Below are 20543 nucleotides of genomic sequence, written 5' to 3'. Positions count from 1 at the left end.
TCCAATCATTTCACATTTAAATTTTTCTCGAGCCATCCCCTCTGCATCCTCACTTCTGCTGCCTTAACTCAGGTCCCTTTCATCTCCTCAGCTAAACTGCTTCCAAATCCTTCTAATCCTTTCAGATCTACTCTAACCCCAGTCATGAATCTTCCCTTCACATTTCCCTGAGGTCATTATTTCAAAACACAAATCTGATTTTGTCATTCACCATCTTAAAAGCTTTGAATAGCTCTCCTTGCCTATAAGATAGAGATCACGTAATCCTCACATGACAGGCAAGGCCATTTAACAGCTGGCTTCTTATGATGCTTAATTTCATCACTGTATTCAGAGACGTTGAATCTCCCACTCTCCCTCAAACACACCACACTTCCTCACACTTCTCTGTGCTGTTCTCTACTCCAGGTACAGTTTCTCCTTTTCTTGACAGCAGTGCCTTCCAGGCAATTTGCATCCCTTTGTTTCTAGGGCATTCTCTACATGCTTTTTTTATTGTACATATCATAGGGTATTATAGTTATTTATTTGACAGTTTCCTTCACTGCTATGAGCACCTTAAAGACTTTATCTATATCATGACAAGTCTCTTCCCTCACATAGCTGACTTATTCATGATTGTTCTCCAGTATATAACAAAAGTCCTGGTACATAGTAGATCCTCAAAAGAACTGTTGAATGAACAAATTGATTCTGTGTAGTAGGATGAAGTCCAAATCACGATTTAATACCTTTCTTATGCATTTGAAATTGTAAGAATCAGAATGTCAGCATATGTTGTTTATGTGGCAACTTTTTTCCTTTCTTTTCCTTCCTTCGTTTTTCTTTCTTTCTTTCAATTTACTTAATTCTACAGCAACTTTGAGATTATTGCTGCTATCTTTTAACATATTATCTCTGTTGGGAGATATATTCACATATCATAAAATTCACCCATTTAAAGTATACAGTTCAATGGTTTTCAAAATACTCACATAATTGAACAGGCATCACCACAATCTAATTTTGAACATTTCCATCACCACTGAAAGAAACATTAGCAGTTACTCCCTTCCTCTTGACCTTTCAGCCTCTAGCAATCCTTATCTACTTTCTGACTCCATAGATTTGCCTATTCTGGACAATTCATATAAATGGAATCATACAATAGGTGGTCTTTTGTGACTGGCATCTTTCACTGCATGTTTCAAGGTTCATCCATTTTGTAGCATGTATTGCTACTTTATTGCTTTTTATTGCTAAATAATACTGCAGCTTATGGATATACCACATTTTGTTTAACTGTTCATCATTTGATGGACATTGGGTTGTTTCCACTTTTTGCCTGTTGTGAATAACGCTGCTTTGAATATTTGTGTTTCTTTGTGGATGTATATTTCATTCTTGAGTATGTACCTAGGGATTTCTGGGTCATATGGAAACTCTATGTTTAATATTTTGAAGAATGGCCAAACTGTTTTCCAAAGTGGCTGTATAATTTTACATTCCTCCTAGAAATGTATGAGGGTTATGGTTTCTCCACATTCTCGCCAAAACTTGTTATCGTTGAATTTGCTTTTAAAATTAATTTATAGTGTTGTGGTTTTTACAACTTTAAAATATTTCCTGAAAGTTTCTCAACTAACCCTGAGTTTATGCAATGTCATCAAGTCTATAGGGAAGTTAAAGATGTTGGTATACCTGGATATGTCAAAAAACAGAATAGAAACAGTTGACTTGGACATTTCTGGATGTGAAGCCCTGGAGGACCTCTTACTGTCATCCAATATGTTGCAACAGTTGCCTGACTCTATAGGTGAGAATGTAATATCTCTTCACGAATGTTTATGTCAAATATACTGTTTTCTATAGTTTGTTCGCAGATGTAGGGTATATACTCTTAGCATGATATTAATAAATTAGCATGATCATTATTCAAGGTGATAAAATATTTTACCAATATCTTAAAATGAAATGGTAACTATAGTTGTCAAACTCAAGAAGACTCTCCTAGTAAAATGTTCCTACTAAATTGATATATTTTAAATAATTTTAGATCTCCTAAGTTGTAAAATGTTATTAAAAGGAGTATATATCTTAGATTTAAGTACTTTGATAAACATGTATGTCTCCTTTTATTACTATAGAATTACAGTAGCTTCTATCCACAGCGTGGCTATATTCTATTTTTACTATTATTGTAACATCACTATAATTAGGAATAACAATAAATATGAAATATCTTCATATTTCTATTATTCAAAAAAGACATCTCACCTTTATATTTAAGATTCATAAGACCAGATATTTTGTCTGTTAGTATATATTAACCACTCAATCTATTTTTGTCATAACTTTTTATCTGAGTAAAATAATGAAAGAATCTAATTTAAATATGAGTAAACCTTTTGTATGTATATCTTATTATTATTATTTATGAGAGGAAACAGCTAGGAGAGTAATCATCAAACTACTTAACTTTGGAATGTAGTTTTTAACACTCTGAATTAGATGTATCATATGTCTGGAACTTATTAATGCTTCTAAAAATTGAGTCACAACCTAGGTAGCCTGATTGAAGGGAAGCTAGAAGACAAAACAGTTTCCCAAATTTTTCTTCAATATTTTATTGCTTCCATTTTCACTATTCTTTCAGGCTAATAGAGAATACTAGTTTTAACAGAACAGGCTGGCTTTTCTTTCTTTGTAGACTTGATGACTTTTTTATTTATATAATTATATATTTTTATAACAGTGTTTCTCCAACTTATTCTACCATAAGACTTATCTGAGAGCTTTATTAAACAGTTCCACATTTCCAGGCTTGTTCTGTGAAAAGTCTGTTTCAATAAATGTGTAATAAGCCCTCTGTTCTGTATTCTTGTTAAATACCCTAGATGAAACTTATGATCAGATAAGCTTAGAAAATATTATTTAGTGTTGTAGAAGGTAAGGAAATATAATAGTTTAAAAGAGCATCCTCTAGTCAAGATGATAGAGATGGTCATCTGGTCAAGATAACCATATGGTCAAAATACATATCTTACTCTCCTACTCAATCACCACTCCATGCCTCTTCAAAGACACAATGAGAATGGAAAAACTATATTAGAAGAATGTATTTTTGTTCATTACTGCCTCTTCTGTACAAAGAATTATGCCTGGTGTATGGTAAGTGCTCCTTAAGTATTTAGTAAATAAAATAATTTTGCCCTGCTTAAGAAGAATGAACATATACCTGGATTTGAGACATAATGGAAACACAGCAATGACCCTAGGCCTGACTGATAAATTGTTCCTGCAGTAAAAAAAAAAAAAAAAGACCTTAAGCGTAACAGAAGAATACAGACTTACAGGGACTGAGGCAGGGAAGGGACCCTTTTCTGCAAAGAGAGACTTGAAAAAACCTGCAACTAATATGTAGAGCTAGGGTGGAAGGAGAGAACAGATACAGATTCACTGCTGAAAATTATGGCTCGTCACAAGCTGGTTTGGACTGAATCTGCAATATCCACATCAAATGAGAGTACCATGTTGCTAATATAAGACCTGGTTCTGAACTCCAGAAACTTGGGGGTCAGGTGGAGGTAACCATAAGAGTGCCAGGCAGGGAGGGGTGAGCATAGGTAAGGAAAAAATATTCACCCTCACAAATGGGCATGAAAACAAAAATTTTAAAGGAAAACTAATGTTACAACAACCCAAAACTCAAACAATAGGAAAATTTACCCCAAGGGAAACCAAAATTATCAAGCAATGTTAAAAAAAAAATTTTAAGTATGTGCAGATCCTCAAATAGATAAAAGGAAGAATAACATTTGTAAAAATAAAAATAACTTATAAAACAAAAACAGGAGCTATGACTAAGAACAGGTGGTTATAAAAAGAACCAATTAGAAATTCTGGAAATGAAAATGTCACATAGTGAAATAAAAGATGATATGATTATTTGTTTAAAATATCTTCCATTAAGAAAGCAGACTAGGGAATTAGCCTTCTGGTCTGGGGAAGGCAGCATGTATAGATGATAGAAAATATCAGATTAGATCCTGGGATGATAAAACAGACCAGCACAGGCAGGTGGTATAACATATTTAACACCTTCACTTAGAATCTGAGTGGTTCTCAGATTAAGAAAGTAACTTGTTAGTAGCTTACTCCTGGAACTATCTTTGGACCCTATTGACCTTTTAGGGAAAATTGCATTTATACATCTGCAGAGTTGCCAGAGTACCTGATTATACACGTAGAATGGCTAACTTTCCTCTAAGAATTTCCTTCTTGGTCAAGAGAAATACCTGGGAACTCTGTTCAAAAGTCCTAAAATAATTTGTTGATTCTGATTGGATGGTAAATTGCATCTCTTCTTCTTTATTTGAGCATGGATCGTCTATTGAACTACCAACATTTAAAAGAATAAAAGACAAGAAACGTCACAGTATTAATAAAGGGAAATAGCAACTAAAATAAAATCTTTACACCTATTTTAATTCTGCAGTTGTGGGGTATTTGAATGGAGTGATATATTCAACAATGAACCCTGTATGCTGAGTCCCTTTCCTTGTGCTGGTTGCAGGGAAAATGAAGGGGGCTCTTTACATTTTCAAGTTAGAGCTTTAATAATCAGCTTCTTTGGATAGCAGAGAAACTCAGTAAAGGAGAATATAATTTTTTTACTTTCCAAAATAATGTATCTTATTCACTTAGTGGTTAAAGACACAGGTTTTGTAGTCAAGCTACCCGAGTTCAAAGTCTGGCTTTTCTACCTTACTAAATGTGTGACTTTACACTAGCTACTTAATCTCTCTGTGCCTCAGTTTTATCATCTTTTAAGTGGGGAAGTAATAGTACTTGCATCAGGGGATTATTTTGAGAAATAAATGAATTAATATATGTAGCATTGCTTAGAACAGTACCGGGCACATAGTAAATGTTCAATCAATGTTAGGTACTATAATAATATAATAATTATTATAATCTTAGATATGATGAGTGCACAGCCGTTTGGCTTTCAAAATTCTATTATCTAGGGTAAATGCCATGTAAATATTAGCTATTTTTGATATTAATGTTTAATACATTGCTGATTATATATTTATATATAAGTAGCTAAAATCATAGCAAAAAAAGCCTCCTTTTTCTTTCTCTTCAGTATATCTGAGTTGGGAATATAGGATAAAGAGGTGGGGAATTGAGGAAGAAATAGGATAAAGTACCTTTGGTGCCTGAGGGTAGAAGAGAGTCCAAGCAGATATGGTATAGCTATGTAGTATTTATCTGCAAGAGGAAGTCATGAGCAACAGAGCTGAGGCTGTTGGCCTTTTTCCACTCCAAGGACAACCAGATTCCTACCGAAGCTCCAGAATGTGTCCAAAGGGCACACCCTTGGATGGAATATGTGAGTGACAAAGCAGCCACACCACAAATGAGTGAAGTTCCCTTAAGTCCACAGACGTGGAACTAAGAAGGGAGCCCTAACGCACTTCAACCTTTAAAGCTGTAGAAGCTTCTGTCAATTGTCAGAGCCACTACTCCATTCTTCAAAAAAAATCTGCTGCATCAATCTTTTGGCCCTAATCCCTATCCTGCCTCGAAATTTTCTCACCACTACTTCAGACCTAGGAACTGTGATTCTCTTAAAGACTGCTTTGCAGCCTGCTTTCATGTTTGCAGAGCCATCTGTAACCCAGCCCAAAATTTCTCGTGACCAAATCAAGCAATGTTGAGACTGTCAGCCCTCCTCTGGCTCCACTGGTGGGCAGGGACAGTAGTTTGATCAGGACTACAACTCATTTAGCTGTAATTCATAGTCCCCTGTTGTCTTTTCACAATTGATGAACAAGCTCAGGCGTTCTTTTATATTTCCAAGGTCTATAGTTTCTTACACATACATCAGAGAAGCTAAAGTGATTCAGTCACCCTTTGAGCATAGATGAATATGGCAGTTGGTATTCAAATTTCAGAGATAAATTACCCCAGTGAGAATTGTTTTCTTTCTCAGGTGCTACTGTTTTCAGCCGTGTATCCTAACAGCACAAGCTGATGTATTAATCTCCAAATATTGTAGGTATTTTCTCACAGCAGTCTGATAGTGATAACATTTCTCTCAACTAGAGCAGAAATTCTGAGTGCTTCTGCAGAATACGTAACTGAGCATAGTGAAACTTAAAGTGCAACAATGGCTTTATTTCAGACTTCTTGTGACTTACTTTTTGCCTTTAAGGTATGCTCAAAATACTTGAGGTGGGTAGGCATGAGCTATAGCAGTGCTTCTGAGAGCATGTTCGCAAAACACCACTATACAAGATACTTTGTGCATACACACAAGTTGCCCAATAACTTTAGCGTCACCATTACATTAGCATATTAAAAATTCCTAGAAAAACTTCATTAAAGAAATCTGGTTGATTTTGTTTAATTTAGATTTCCCAAACACATTCAACTATGGAACCTACTATATCCATCAGAACAAGTTTTCTGCAAAACAAGTCGTCTATAGTGTATATCTATATTCCAATGTAAAACAAAAATTAGCCACTGTTAATGCTTTGTCTTGGATTTTAGCTATTTAAGCCATATTGATACAATGGGTTCTGTTACGGCCGGGTAAAGGAAGCTGTTCTTCAATTACTCTGTGGTTTTTGCTCTTTAAAACCCTGGGAGTAGGAGTAGATCAAGCAGTAAAGGTATGGAGGGCATAAATCAGACAGTGAAATATAAATAGTTGGAACATCAATTCTTGGCCAGTTCTACTTGATAGATTAAAAGCTACAAGTTTTTGTGCTTACTGCTGATCCAAGTCAAGGATTTATGGTAACAGAAAGAGTATGAAGTCATACGTTGTAATTTTCCAAGTCGATAATTATAACCACTACACTGCAGTACTTCAGTACCCATTTGTTGATTATTAGGCTTCATTCAGATTTGTTTTCAATTTGTATCACAACAGGAATGTTAGTTATTAGTGCTTATGAGTTAATAAAATACCGAACACAGTTGGCTTGAAAAGTTTCATCGGGTCCATTTGCTGCATAACAGAAAAGGGAAATGTGGTAGTAGTACTGCCAACTCAGGTTTCTATGGAGCCCTGTGTTTTGTTTATTGTCTCCACCAATGTACTTGAACTCTCATTGATGTAAGTAAATTTTTTGTAACTGGAAGGTTAAAACTAGACACACGAAAAAAAAAAAAAAAAAACTAGACACACGAATATCAATTTGTAGGTTGATATAAGCAGAGTGCAGCCAATTAGCATGACAAACACTCATCACCCAATCAAGTGATGTTGAGACTGTCAGCCCTCCTCTGGCTCCACTGGTGGACAGGGACAGTAGTTTGATCAGGATTACAACTCATAAAAAGCGATTCCTTTCATATTGTATTTTTTATCAGAAATCTATTCTTATACATTAATATATCTTCTTCTCTGTTTTAGGTTTGTTGAAAAAACTAACTACTCTGAAAGTAGATGACAATCAACTTACAATCCTACCCAATACAATCGGAAAGTAAGTGACAAAGTTTCATACCAGTCAGTCTCTCTAAAGCCAGAAACAAAAGAATATATTGAGTTTTCTACTTTCACACATTTTCTGCTAGAGATATCAATAATTTTGCTCATATGTAAACTCATTTTAGACCACATTTTATTTAGTTATATATTTGTATATAATTTATCTTAATTTAGTTTTATATTTAGACACTACATTGACACCCAACTATATATTGATAATATCATAAGAAATACTTAACCATCACTCTTTCATAAGCAAAGTGATTACCCAGACCTTCAATTATACCATTGCCTGTAATTTTCCAGATACTATTAATTTGATGTTTTTGACTGAGTAGCAGCTCTAAATACACTTATGTCTTACAAAATCAAATCAACTTTTATAAGATCTGCATTATGTATATGTTACCATTACACTGTTAGTAAAATTTGATATTTGTGGAAACTTAATGTATTTTTAGACTTTAAGGAGATAAGCATCTGTTTTAGCTTGCATTTTAAAAAGCTGCAAGGTGAAAGGTCATCATTGCCTTTTAAGGACAAAATATATTCCATGTGTTTGATAGGGATTTATTTCTAATTTTATGTTGCCATTAATGTTTGATTTACAGTTCTTTAAGAAACATGTATGTTATTATCAGTGTTGCACTGAAGTTCTTTTGTTTACAACTTGTGTAAAGTGAGAAATCAATAAGCTGTCTTTATTCTAACATTTTGTAAGGCCATTTTACAGGAATCTTGCCCCACATTTCATGTGAAGAATTATATAAATCCATAATTTAACAGATTTGGGTGTACTTGGGGTGGTGGGGAGAAAGCCTAGCTTTTTTTAAAAAAAACAGATTTATTAGCTATAATTGATGTACAATAAACTGCATATATTTAAAGTCTACAATTTGATGTTTTGACATTCATATAAAGCCATGAAGGGAAGTGTTAAAGAAATGGACTATATGACTACATTTTATTACAATAAAAAAAGGCAGAATAAAAAAACAGTAGGAAGTATACGTGAAATCTCTACCTTCTGCTCAGTTTTGCTGTGAACCTAAAACGGCTATAAAAATAAAGTCTATTTTAAAAAGAGGAAGAATGACTGACAAACTGTGGTTACTCAAACTTGAGTATTTGGCAGAAATTTTGTCAAAAATGAACAAAGTGAGCTTGTCACTTCAAGGAAAACAACTGACAGAATTTGTTGCCAACAGTGAAATTTGAGCTATCAAGTAAAAATTAGAATTTTGAAAAATTTGTATCTGCCACTGTGAGTTTGACAGCTTCCCAATATTTAAAACCTTTTCTGATAAGACTGGTGTGATATCACTGGTGTAATAATGAGTGTGATTTGTTGATATTGTAATATGAAATGTGTCAACATTTGGAAAATCTGTTCAACTAAGTGAAGCAACACTTTCCAAATGACCAATGCATGAGCTACAAAATCACACATGAGAAATAGACCCATTCAAAGTGCAAAAAGATTAGTTGATTTTAATGTATTGGTATGAAAAGTAAGAAAAGTTCATTGATGTATTTCAGATTCTACATTGCAATTACTGTATCCCCTAAAAAGACTGCCATTTGTTGAGTTTGGGTGTAGTATCAAAGAATAATCACAATTGTCCAAAAAGACTGTGAAAATACTTTTCCCTTTTCCAACTACCTATCTGTGAATTTGGACTTTTTTATATATAACTTAATCAAAACAATATACCACAATAAATTGAATACAAAGCAGATATGAGAATCCAGTTGCCTTCTATTAAGCTAAACATTGAAGAGATTCACAAAAATAAAAATGTCACTCTTCTCACTAAAGTTTTTTGTTTTGGAAAGTATACTTACTTTTATAAAAATGTGTTACCTACATTAACATGTCATGGGTTTATTATTGTTATTTAAGAATGAATAATAAATAACTATTTTTAAATGCCTCTTTTAATTTATAATATTATAGATACCAATAGGTATAAGCCATATTTTAAAAAGTACTTTAAGATTACCAATGATTTTTAAGAGTGTAAAGAGGTCCTAAAATGAAAAAGTTTGAAGATTTCAGTTCTATAATACATCATGTCTTGGATGGTAAAATTGTGACAGCCATTGTCTAACATGTTCTCACTTCAAGGTAGCACTTGTGGCAAAAAATAAACTAAATTTCTAAAATTTTATAGTATACCTTAATAAACAATCTGTATGAAGTAAAAATAATAATAATGATATAATGGCTTTGCTTTCTTTAGGGAATTCAGAACTGATAGATCAGAGATTTAGCTCAAAGCTAGAGGTAAAATTTGATTAGAATCCTATTTAATGGCACACCAGATCACATGCAGAAAATGTTCTGTAAGTAGTGAAATAGTCTTTATTTTATTATGAGACATTCTACCTAGAACTCTGCACCAAAATGTTCAGATCAGCTGCAGTGACCAAAACTATTCTCATTCTGCACATCGAATGTTTCAATAGGTTAGACTTATCTTTGGTAATTTTTAATAGTCCAACTAGTAAAAATTGCTGAAAGAATTCATTTTTCAACATCTTTCACAGTTGAAATGGATTCCATGACTTTTGTGCCACATGACTTGAAAAATTGGTTATTTTTTTTGTTGAATCTTAAGTTGTGCCTAAGAGTTCCACCCACTCTAATAATTGAATGTGCAATGAAAATAGTAACAAACAACTTTTTGTGTGTGTTCATATTGTGCCAGATACCATGTTTGGTGCTTTACATGTATTCTTATTTAAAGGCCCCATCAACACTATTCAATGTGTATTATTATCTCCCCATCAACAGATGCAGAAACAGAGGCTGAGAGAAGTTATCAGATTTCAAAGCTTAGCTGCTAATTGACCTATGTTGCTTCTGTTTTTTTAATTTAATTTAATTTATTTATTTATTTATTATGCAGCAGGTTCTTATTAGTTATCTATTTTATACATATTAGTGTACACATGTCAATCTCAATCTCCCAATTCATCCCACACCACCACGCCCCATCCCCGCTTTCCCCCCTTGGTGTCCATACATTTGTTCTCTACATCTGCGTCTCTGTTTCTGCCTTGCAAACTGGTTCACGTGTACCATTTTTCTAGATTCCAGATATATGCATTAATATATGGTAGTTGATTTTCTCTTTCTGACTTACTTCACTGTGTATGACAGTCTCTAGGTCCATCCACGTCTCTACAAATGACCCAATTTCATTCCTTTTTATGGCTGAGTAATGTTCCATTGTATATATGTACCATATCTTCTTTATCCATTCATCTGTCGATGGGCATTTAGGTTACTTCCATGACCTGGCTATTGTAAATAGTAATGCAATGAACACTGGGGTGCATGTGTCTTTTTGAATTATGGTTTTCTCAGGGTATATGCCCAGTAGTGGGATTGCTGGGTCCTATGATGCTTCTTAATATGTGTTATAGTTGAGTCACACATTTTGTAATATTAGGTCATTTAAGAGCCCCATTGCTCTAAAGGCAAAAGATCTCCCATAGGAAGAGGAACCATATGCTAAACCTACTCTCTCTTAGCTTCGTAGCTTTGGAGAAAGGCAATAAAATCTCAAAAATTTGAATGGATATTTTAAAAAGTCATTCCATCATAGAGTATGGTCAATGAGAAAGACTGCTGACTAGAATCAGAGAGTCTACGTAACTATGCAAAGCTGGGTAAATGCCTTCTTTCCTATGGGCCTCAAACTCCTGAGGAATAATGCAAGGAGCACTGGCTTTGGAGTCAAATAGCATGGGTGTGAACCCTGGCTACGCCACTTACTGTGTGAACTTGGACAAATTACTTAAACTCTCAGTGGCTTAGTTTCTTCATTTGTAATTTCCACCTATGTCTAAAGTTCTAATTCTTTGACCCAGATGTTTAGTTTATATGATATCAATACCCTAGATGGTAAATTCCAGTAGTCTGCTTACTAGACTTCTATAATAACAAGAAAATAAGCATTCTAGGTATCTGAATGCTAAAAACTGCACTTCCCTCTATTCCCTAAGCATGGAAGGATACACAAGAAACTGGAAATGTATGGCTTTGGGGAGGAGAATTTGGGGGCTGGGCAATAGAGTATATAGGGAGACTTGCTTTTATCGTATACCTTTTGTACTTTTTGAATTTTGTATCATGTAATGTTATTCTCATCAAAAAATTAAAAACAAAGTGTGTGTGCACACGCACACACACACACCCTGCATTGGATAAAACCCAAATTTCTTCACACTAATATTCAAGTTTTTCCATATTCTAGTCTAGACTGGTGGTTCTCAACATGTGGTCCCCTGATCAGCAGCATCAGCTTCAACTGGGAACGTGTTGAAGTGCAAATTCTCAGAGACAATCCCAGGTTTACTGAATCAGAAACTCTGGGCATTGGACCAGCAATCTGTGTATTAACAAACCCTTCCAGGGATTCTGACGCATGCTAAAGTTTAAGAACCACTAACTGGATTCAGCTTACTTATACACCTATCAGATAACTGTCTTCTCAAACCCTATTCCATTGTGCCTGCATCAGAATTACCCGAGATGCTGGTTTATTTATTTATTTTTTTTGCGGTACTAGGGCCTCTCACTGTTGTGGCCTCTCCCATTGCGGAGCACAGGCTCAGGACGCGCAGGCTCAGCGGCCATGGCTCATGGGTCCAGCCGCTCCGTGGCATGTGGGATCTTCCCGGACTGGGGCACGAACCCGTGTCCCCTGCATCAGCAGGCGGACTCTCAACCACTGCGCCACCAGGGAAGTCCGAGATGCTGGTTTAAAACAAAGCTCCCTGAGAGAAGTTTACCACAGCAGTTGGTTGCTTTGGCTTTGGAGCCAGACCTTCTGGGTCCGAAACCTGGCTCTTCGATGTGTTATTGGGTAGAGCCTTAGATTCCTCCTCAGTAAAATGGAAATCATAGTAATAATGCCTACCTCATAAGAATGTTGTGAGGATTAAATGTGTTAATACATGGAAAGTGCTCACACATTTAATAAATGTTTTATAAAAATGAAGTCCAATAAGGTAAAGAGTTATTGACTTAAATCAGATTGGGGGTATTTGGATTCAAAAATATGCTTACTTGTTTTTACAACTTAATTCTTTTCCCTCTGTCTACCCAGACCACTGCAGCTTCCTCCTTTAAATTAAAAGCTCAGTACACCTACTAACTAAACCAGCATTTCCTAAGTTATATTCCTCAAAATAATCATTACTTGAGATTTTAATAGGTATGACATAAAGATAAGTTTTGTGGACAAATAAGTTTTGTGAACTCTTTATACAAGTTAGGGAACACTCTAGCGTGATATTTTTCCATTTCTTATATGTCTCTTATTTATCTTTTTTTAAAACATCTTTATTGGAGTATAATTGCTTTATAATGTTGTGTTAGTTTCTGCTGTATAACAAATTGAATCAGCTGTACATATACATATATGCCCATATCCCCTCCCTCTTGCATCTCCCTCCTACTCTCCCTATCCCACCCCTCTAGGTGGTCACAAAGCACTGAGCTGATCTCCCCGTGCTATGTGGCTGCTTCCCACTAGCTATCTATTTTATGTTTCATAGTGTATATATGTCCATGCCACTCTCTCACTTCATCCCAGCTTACCCTTCCCCCTCCCTGTGTACTCAAGTCCATTCTCTACGTCTGTGTCTTTATTCCTGTCCTGCCCCTAGGTTGTTCAGAACCATTTATTTTATTTCATTTTTTAGATTCCATATATGTGTGTTAGCATACGGTATTTGTTTTTCTCTTTCTGACTTACTTCATTCTGTATGATAAAATCTAGGTCCATCCACCTCACTACAAATAACTCAATTTCATTTCTTTTTATGGCTGAGTAATATTCCATTGTATGTATGTGCCACATCTTCTTTATCCATTCATCTGTCAATGGGCACTTAGGTTGTCTCCATCTCCGGGCTATCATAAATAGAGCTTCAATGAACATTTTGGTACATGACTCTTTTTGAATTATGGTTTTCTCAGGGTATATGCCCAGTAGTGGGATTGCTGGGTCATATGGCAGTTCTATTTGTAGTTTTTTAAGGAACCTCCATACTATTCTCCATAGTGGCTGTATCAATTTACATTCCCACCAATAAGTCTCTTATTTATCTTTTGTATCATCATTTACCTTTAAATTATAATGTCATGCCCTCCCAACTAGTATATGGGCTCCTTAAAGGTTAGTATCATGTCTTGAACATGTTTAATCTCTTCATCGTACCTAGGCAGTATGGCACAGGGGAATATTTGCAAGCCTTGGAACTAGACCGGCTTCTCCACTCATTAACTAATTGACCTTGGACACATCATTTCACATCTCAGAGCTGTAGTTTTCTCATCTGTAAAATGGAAATAATAATACATCTCTGAGTTTATTGTGAGACTTAGTGTTAGATATCCTTCAATAAATTATAATAGTCATCAATAATAATAAGCAAAAACCATTTATTTATTGATCCTTGCTTATGTTCATCTGTGTAAGGATTAATAATATAACATGAATGAAAGATCCAAATATGATAATAATGTATTGTCTTATTCTGTTCAGGCTGCCATAACAAAGTAGCATAGACTGGGTGACTAAAACAGCAGAAGTTTATTTCTCAGAGTTCTAGAAGCTGGGAAGTCCAAGATCAATGTGCTAGTAAGGTAGCATACATTGAATCCTCACTGATACTCTACATATCAGGCATTATCAACCAATTTTATAGATTAAAAAACAGGGATTAATAAGTAGATAAAGTTCACTCAGATATTAAGTGACCACACTAGAATTGGAACCCAAGCCTGTCTGAACATTTTCCACGGAATTACATTACTTCTGTTAAGAGTTAAAAGTGAACTAAGAAAATGAAGCCCAAAGTCATTTATTTTTATGTTTATTAGCATCTACATTAATAGAATATTTAATGGTATCTAATGGTTTCTAATGGTCATAAATGATGTTAAAGTTTAATCATAGATTATCTATGTAGTATATTCACAATCCCTCTTCCCCATTAGCTAGGTAATTGAGGGTTAATGATACAGTAATATGTTCTCATCCAAGACTGATTCATGGAGACCAAACTAAAGTAGAGAAAAATGTGGAGAATGTTTTTAGAAAATTAAGTCAATATTGTTGCTGTTGTTTAATGTCAAGCATTACTACCTTGAGTAGTGTTGCTTGTACTGATATGTGATCTAAGGTAAAACCTTACCGAACACAACTCTTATAATATTTATACATGAATTTTAGCCATCATTGACATATCTTGTGTGTGTGTGTGTGTGTGTGTGTGTGTGTATGTGTTTAATATCTTTATTGGAGTATAATTCCTTTACAGTTTTGTGTTAGTTTCTGCTGTATAACAAATTGAATCAGCTATACGTATACATATATATCACCATATCCCCACCCTCTTGCGTCTCCCTCCCACCCTCCATACTCCACCCCTCTAGGTGTTCACAAAGCACGGAGCTGATCTCCCTGTGCTATGCAGCTGCTTCCCACTAGCTATCTATTTTACATTTGGTAGTGTATATATGTCCATGCCACTCTCTCACATCGTCCCAGCTTACCCTGCCCCCTCCCTGTGTCCTCAAGCCCATTCTCTATGTCTGCATCTTTATTCCTGTACTGCCCCTGGGTTGTTCAGAACCATTTTTTTTTTTTTTTAGATTCCATATATGTGTGTTAGCATACGGTATTTGTTTTTCTCTTTCTGACTTACTTCATTCTGTATGATAGAATCTAGGTCCATCCACTTTACTACAAATAACTCAATTTCATTTCTTTTTATGGCTGAGTAATATTCCATTGTATATGTATGCCACATCTTCTTTATCCATTCATCTGTCAATGGACACTTAGGTTGCTTCCATGTCCTGGCTATTGTAAATAGTGCTGCAATGAACATTGTGGTACATGTGTCTTTTTGAATTATGGTTTTCTCTGGGTATACGCCCAGCAGTGGGATTGCAGTGTCATATGGTAGTTCTAATTTTAAGTTTTTAAAGGAACCTCCATACTGTTCTCCATAATTGCTGTATCAATTTACATTCCCACCAACAGTGCAAGAGGGTTCCCTTTTCTCCACACCCTCTCCAGCATTTATTGTTTGTAGATTTTTTGATGACGGCTATTCTGAGTGGTGTGAAGTGATACCTCATTGTAGTTTTGATTTGCATTTCTCTAATGATTAGTGATGTTGAGCATCCTTTCATGTGTTTGTTGGCAATCTGTATATCTTCTTTGGAGAAATGTCGATTTAGGTCTTCCACCCATTTTTGGATTGGGTTGTTTGGTTTTTTGATATTGAGTTGCATGAGCTGCTTGTATATTTTGGAGATTAATCCTTTGTCAGTTGCTTTGCTTGCAAATATTTTCTCCCATTCTGAAGGTGGTCTTTTCATCTTGTTTATGGTTTCCTTTGCTGTGCAAAAGCTTTTAAGTTTCATTAGGTCCCATTTGTTTATTTTTGTTTTTTTTTTCCATTTCTCTAGGAGGTGGGTCAAAAAGGATCTTGCTGTGATTTATGTCATAGAGTGTTCTGCCTATGTTTTTCCCTAAGAGTTTGATAGTGTCTGGCCTTATATTTAGGTCTTTAATCAATTTTGAGTTTATTTTCATGTGTGGTGTTAGGGAATGTTCTAATTTCATTCTTTTACATGTAGCTGTCCAGTTTTCCCAGCACCACTTATTGAAGAGGCTGTCTTTTCTCCATTGTATATTCTTGCCTCCTTTATCAAAGACAAAGTGACCATATGTGCATGTGTTTATCTCTGGGCTTTCTATCCTGTTCCATTAATCTATATTTCTGTTTTTGTGCCAGTACCATACTGTCTTGATTACTGTAGCTTTGTAGTATAGTCTGAAGTCCAGGAGCTTGATTCCTCCAGCTCTGTTTTTCTTTCTCAAGATTGCTTTGGCTATTTGGGGTCTTTTGTCTTTCCATACAAATTGAGAATTTTTTTTTCTAGTTCTGTGAAAAATGCCATTGGTAGTTTGATAGGGATTTCATTGATTCTGTAGATTGCTTTGGATAGTATAGTCATTTTCACAATGTTGAATCTTCCAATCCAAGAACATGGTATATCTCTCCATCTGTGTGTGTGTGTATTTTAATGTTACTCTTGCCATATTTGCAAGTACTTTATTTAAAAATGTGTGGTCCCAGGACCAGGAGCTTCTACATCACCCACTAGCTTGTTTCAAATGCAGAATCTGGGCCCAACCCCAAATCACTGAATCTGAATCTGCATTTTAGCGAGTTCTGCTGGTGATCCATATGCACGCTAAAGTTTGGGAAGCACTGCTTTGAAGTACTTTATACTTCCTTTGCAGCTAGTTTTCACTTTTAATGTGTACTATTATAGACTATAGAGAAAAATTCTAAAAAAGGTAGCTTTTGGTCTATCCTTTTTTTTGTACAAAGGGTAATGTACTTTCATATGTACAGCAGGATGATTCCATATTTGTATGTATTGAAAAATGATCACCACAATAAATCTAGTTAACATTTTTCACCATACATAGTTACCTTTTTCTTGTGATGAGAACTTTTAAGATCTACTCTCTTAGCAACTTTCAAGTACAGTATTGTTAACTATACGATGCTGTACATTACATCCCCATGACTTATTTATTTTATAATGGGGAGTTGATCCCTTTTAGTCACCTTCACCCATTTTTTTCTACCCCCTATCCCCTACTCCTGGCAACCACCAAACTGTTCACTGTATATATGAGCTTGGTTGTGGGGTTTTTTTTTACTTTTTTGTATTTTTGTTTTTAGATTCCACATATAAGTGAAATTGTGTGGTGTTTGTCTTTCTCTGTCAGATTTATTTCACTTATTTGGTCTATCTTTTGAATGCCAGTGATAATTTGAGTAAATGTGGTACAACTGTATTCATATAGGATCCTGTATTAAAATACCTTAGGTGATTTATAACAAGATAACCATCAATAAAGTCAGTTGGAATGTTAGATTTTGAGTTTGAATCCTTTGAATTCAGAGATCATTGAAGAATGTGTGTTTTGCCCATAATAGATTTTCTTTGTAACCCAAAACTGTAAAATACTTTCAGGCTATAAATTATTAATTCAGTATAGCCCATGATGCAGTAAAAATGTTGTCTTTTTATTGTAGGAAGTCCTCACTTTGCACAGTAGTGGGGACTATGAAAACAACCATGCACACTGAAACTATGCAAAATAGTCTTAAGAATCAATGGAGGAAATTATGATTGTTCTGACGAAAGATCTTTAAACCTTTTCAAACATTAAATACTGTTGCTGTTGGTTATAAATGTATAGAGAAATGGAAAAATAATAAATCAACATGGATTTAATACACAGTCATTGTAAACATTAGGAACATCAAGAATTAAAGTGTTTTTTTTTAAAAAAAAAGCTTATCAAAATTAGTTTGAACAGTGCTTGCCTTCTTTTCATTGTGTAAGTTGTAATTCAGAGTGAACATCTTTTCTATGAGCCAGTGAATTGTCATCCTCCTTTTAAGCTTGGATCAGCTTCCAAACTTTTATCCTTTGTGCTTTCAATATCATGAAATATCTCTGAGAGTTCCTTTAATGTAAAGTTTATTGCCAGGGTCACTTCCTCTGAGACACCTTCATCCTTTCATTACAACCACTTTCCTCATTGATGTCAACAAGTTTTCCTTCACTAAGTTCCTCTGGCAGCAGATCTACAGGCTCTCAAACAGTGGCAGGCAGCATTCCCACAGTCAGCTGTTTCTTCTATAATTCCATGTATGTTCAGTTCAAATCCTGCCAAATTATTTGCACAGTATGCTAAAAGTTTCTGCTACAATGCATGAGTATTACTTGCTGTTATTTCCTGCCATGATGTTTGAATATTTTCAACTGAATGCTTTATGTCATATTTCTTCCAAAACTCAGCTAAAGAAACTGTATGATCTCCAGGTGTAGCATCAATAGCCTCTTCAGAAGTCTGTGTAAGATAACAGGCCTTCAAAGTTGAAATAACTCCTTGGTCCACTGGTTGGATTAATGAAGTTGTTCTTGGTGATAAAAAGCAAATTTTCACATTTTCATCCAAATCTCCAAGAGAAATAAGATGACGAAGAGCATTATCCAACAGGAGTAGTGTTTTTTTTTGTTTTTTTGTTTTTTTTTTTACAGTGCATACATTCCTCCAGCTGATAGGGGCACTGCATTCGATTACTGTCAGTACCCTAGAAATTTAAAAGGAAAAATTTGTATTTCTAGATATAATTAAACAGTTGTGATTTCCACTTTATTTTTTTTTTATTTTTTTTATTTTTTTATTTTTGTTTTTTAAACATCTTTATTAGAGCATAATTGCTTTACAATGGTATGTTAGTTTCAGCTTCACAACAAAATGAATCAGTTATATATATACATATGTTCCCATATCTCTTCCTGCTTGCGTCACCCTCCCTCCCACCCTCCCTATGATATCATCTCACACCAGTCAGAATGGCCATCATCAAAAAATCTAGAAACAATAACTGCTGGAGAGGGTGTGGAGAAAAGGGAACCCTCTTACACTGTTGGTGGGAATGTAAATTGATACAGCCACTGTGGAGAACAGTATGGAGGTTCCTTAAAAAGCTACAAATAGAACTACCATATGACCCAGCAATCCCACTACTGGGCATATACCCTGAGAAAACCATAATTCAAAAAGAGTCATGTACCAAAATGTTCATTGCAGCTCTATTTACAATAGCCCAGAGATGGAAACAACCTAAGTGTCCATCATCGGATGAATGGATAAAGAAGATGTGGCACATATATACAATGGAATATTACTCAGCCATAAAAAGAGACGAAATTGAGCTATTTGTAATGAGGTGGATAGACCTAGAGTCTGTCATACAGAGTGAAGTAAGTCAGAAAGAGAGAGACAAATACCGTATGCTAACACATATATATGGAATTTAAGAAAAAAAAAATGTCATGAAAAACCTAGGGGTGAAACAGGAATAAAGACACAGACTTACTAGAGAATGGACTTGAGGCTATGGGGAGGGGGAAGGGTAAACGGTGACAAAGCAATAAAGAGGCATGGACATGTATACACTACCAAACGTAAGGTAGATAGCTAGTGGGAAGCAGCCGCATAGCACAGGGAGATCAGCTCGGTGCTTTGTGACCGCCAGGAGTAGTGTTTTAAATTTAAATTATGGTGCCTATAGTATCTCTCTATAGCCGATTGACAAGAAGGCAACATAACTACAAGACTTACTGTCCGTGTGTGAACTGAATAGTGGATGTGCAGAGGCTGATCACTGACAGACTCAAAAAAGTAATATGACTAGTCACTGATCATGATGTACATCTGTTATTTACACAGCGATTTGTGGACTGAAGTGTTAGCAGCAAAGTTTGTACTTTATGCAGTTACTCACAGTTAATATACTGAGGTAATTGAAATTTGAGCCATGTTGTTGGGGGACTAATGTTATTTAAGGAAACCATGATAACTGAAATCTGTGCAAAGTAAGGAGTGCCTTACTATGATTCAAGACTAACTTCAAAAATGTTTTCATAAAAGAAAGAAAAATAAGAAACTTTAATTGTATTATTTAATTGTTTAATTCTTTGACTTCTACCTCTGAGCATACATCTGAAGTTTTACTTTTGTAACATCTTTGTTGAAGTATAATTGCTTTACAATCGTGTGTTAGTTTCTGCTTTATAACAAAGTGAATCAGTTATACATATACATATGTCCCCATATCTCTTCCCTCTTGTGCCTCCCTCCCACCCTCCCTATCCCACCCCTCTAGGTGGTCACAAAGCACCGAGCTGATCTCCCTGTGCTATGCAGCTGCTTCCCACTAGCTATCAGTTTTACATTTGGTAGTGTATATATGTACATGCCACTGTCTCACTAGTTTTTATTTTTAAAACTCACTCGTACTTTCATGACCACTTGCTGAGTACATGACCACAAACCATAGATAGAAACCTCTTTCATTCAATTCTACCAAATTTTCTTAGTGTATTATATGTGTATGACACTGTGCTAGACTTTTTTTA

The 20543-nt window shown here is 35.1% G+C and overlaps 1 protein-coding gene across 5 annotated transcripts in view; it reads left to right on the top strand.

Annotated features, from left to right (window-relative positions):
• LRRC7 (leucine rich repeat containing 7) overlaps window positions 1-20543 on the top strand; it is a 502831-nt gene that overhangs the window by 359062 nt on the left and 123226 nt on the right. For all 5 annotated transcript variants that reach the window (XM_049699435.1, XM_033407473.2, XM_004280746.4 and 2 more), the window contains 2 exons: window positions 1651-1795; window positions 7415-7487. In XM_049699435.1, coding sequence (XP_049555392.1) covers window positions 1651-1795; window positions 7415-7487 — 218 coding nt within the window. The remainder of the gene's footprint in view (window positions 1-1650; window positions 1796-7414; window positions 7488-20543) is intronic.

This window comes from Orcinus orca, chromosome 1, assembly GCF_937001465.1.
Source record: "Orcinus orca chromosome 1, mOrcOrc1.1, whole genome shotgun sequence".
Lineage (NCBI taxonomy): Eukaryota > Metazoa > Chordata > Mammalia > Artiodactyla > Delphinidae > Orcinus > Orcinus orca.
Note: the sequence above shows the minus strand (reverse complement) of the source record. Positions and strands in the feature narration are given on the sequence as shown.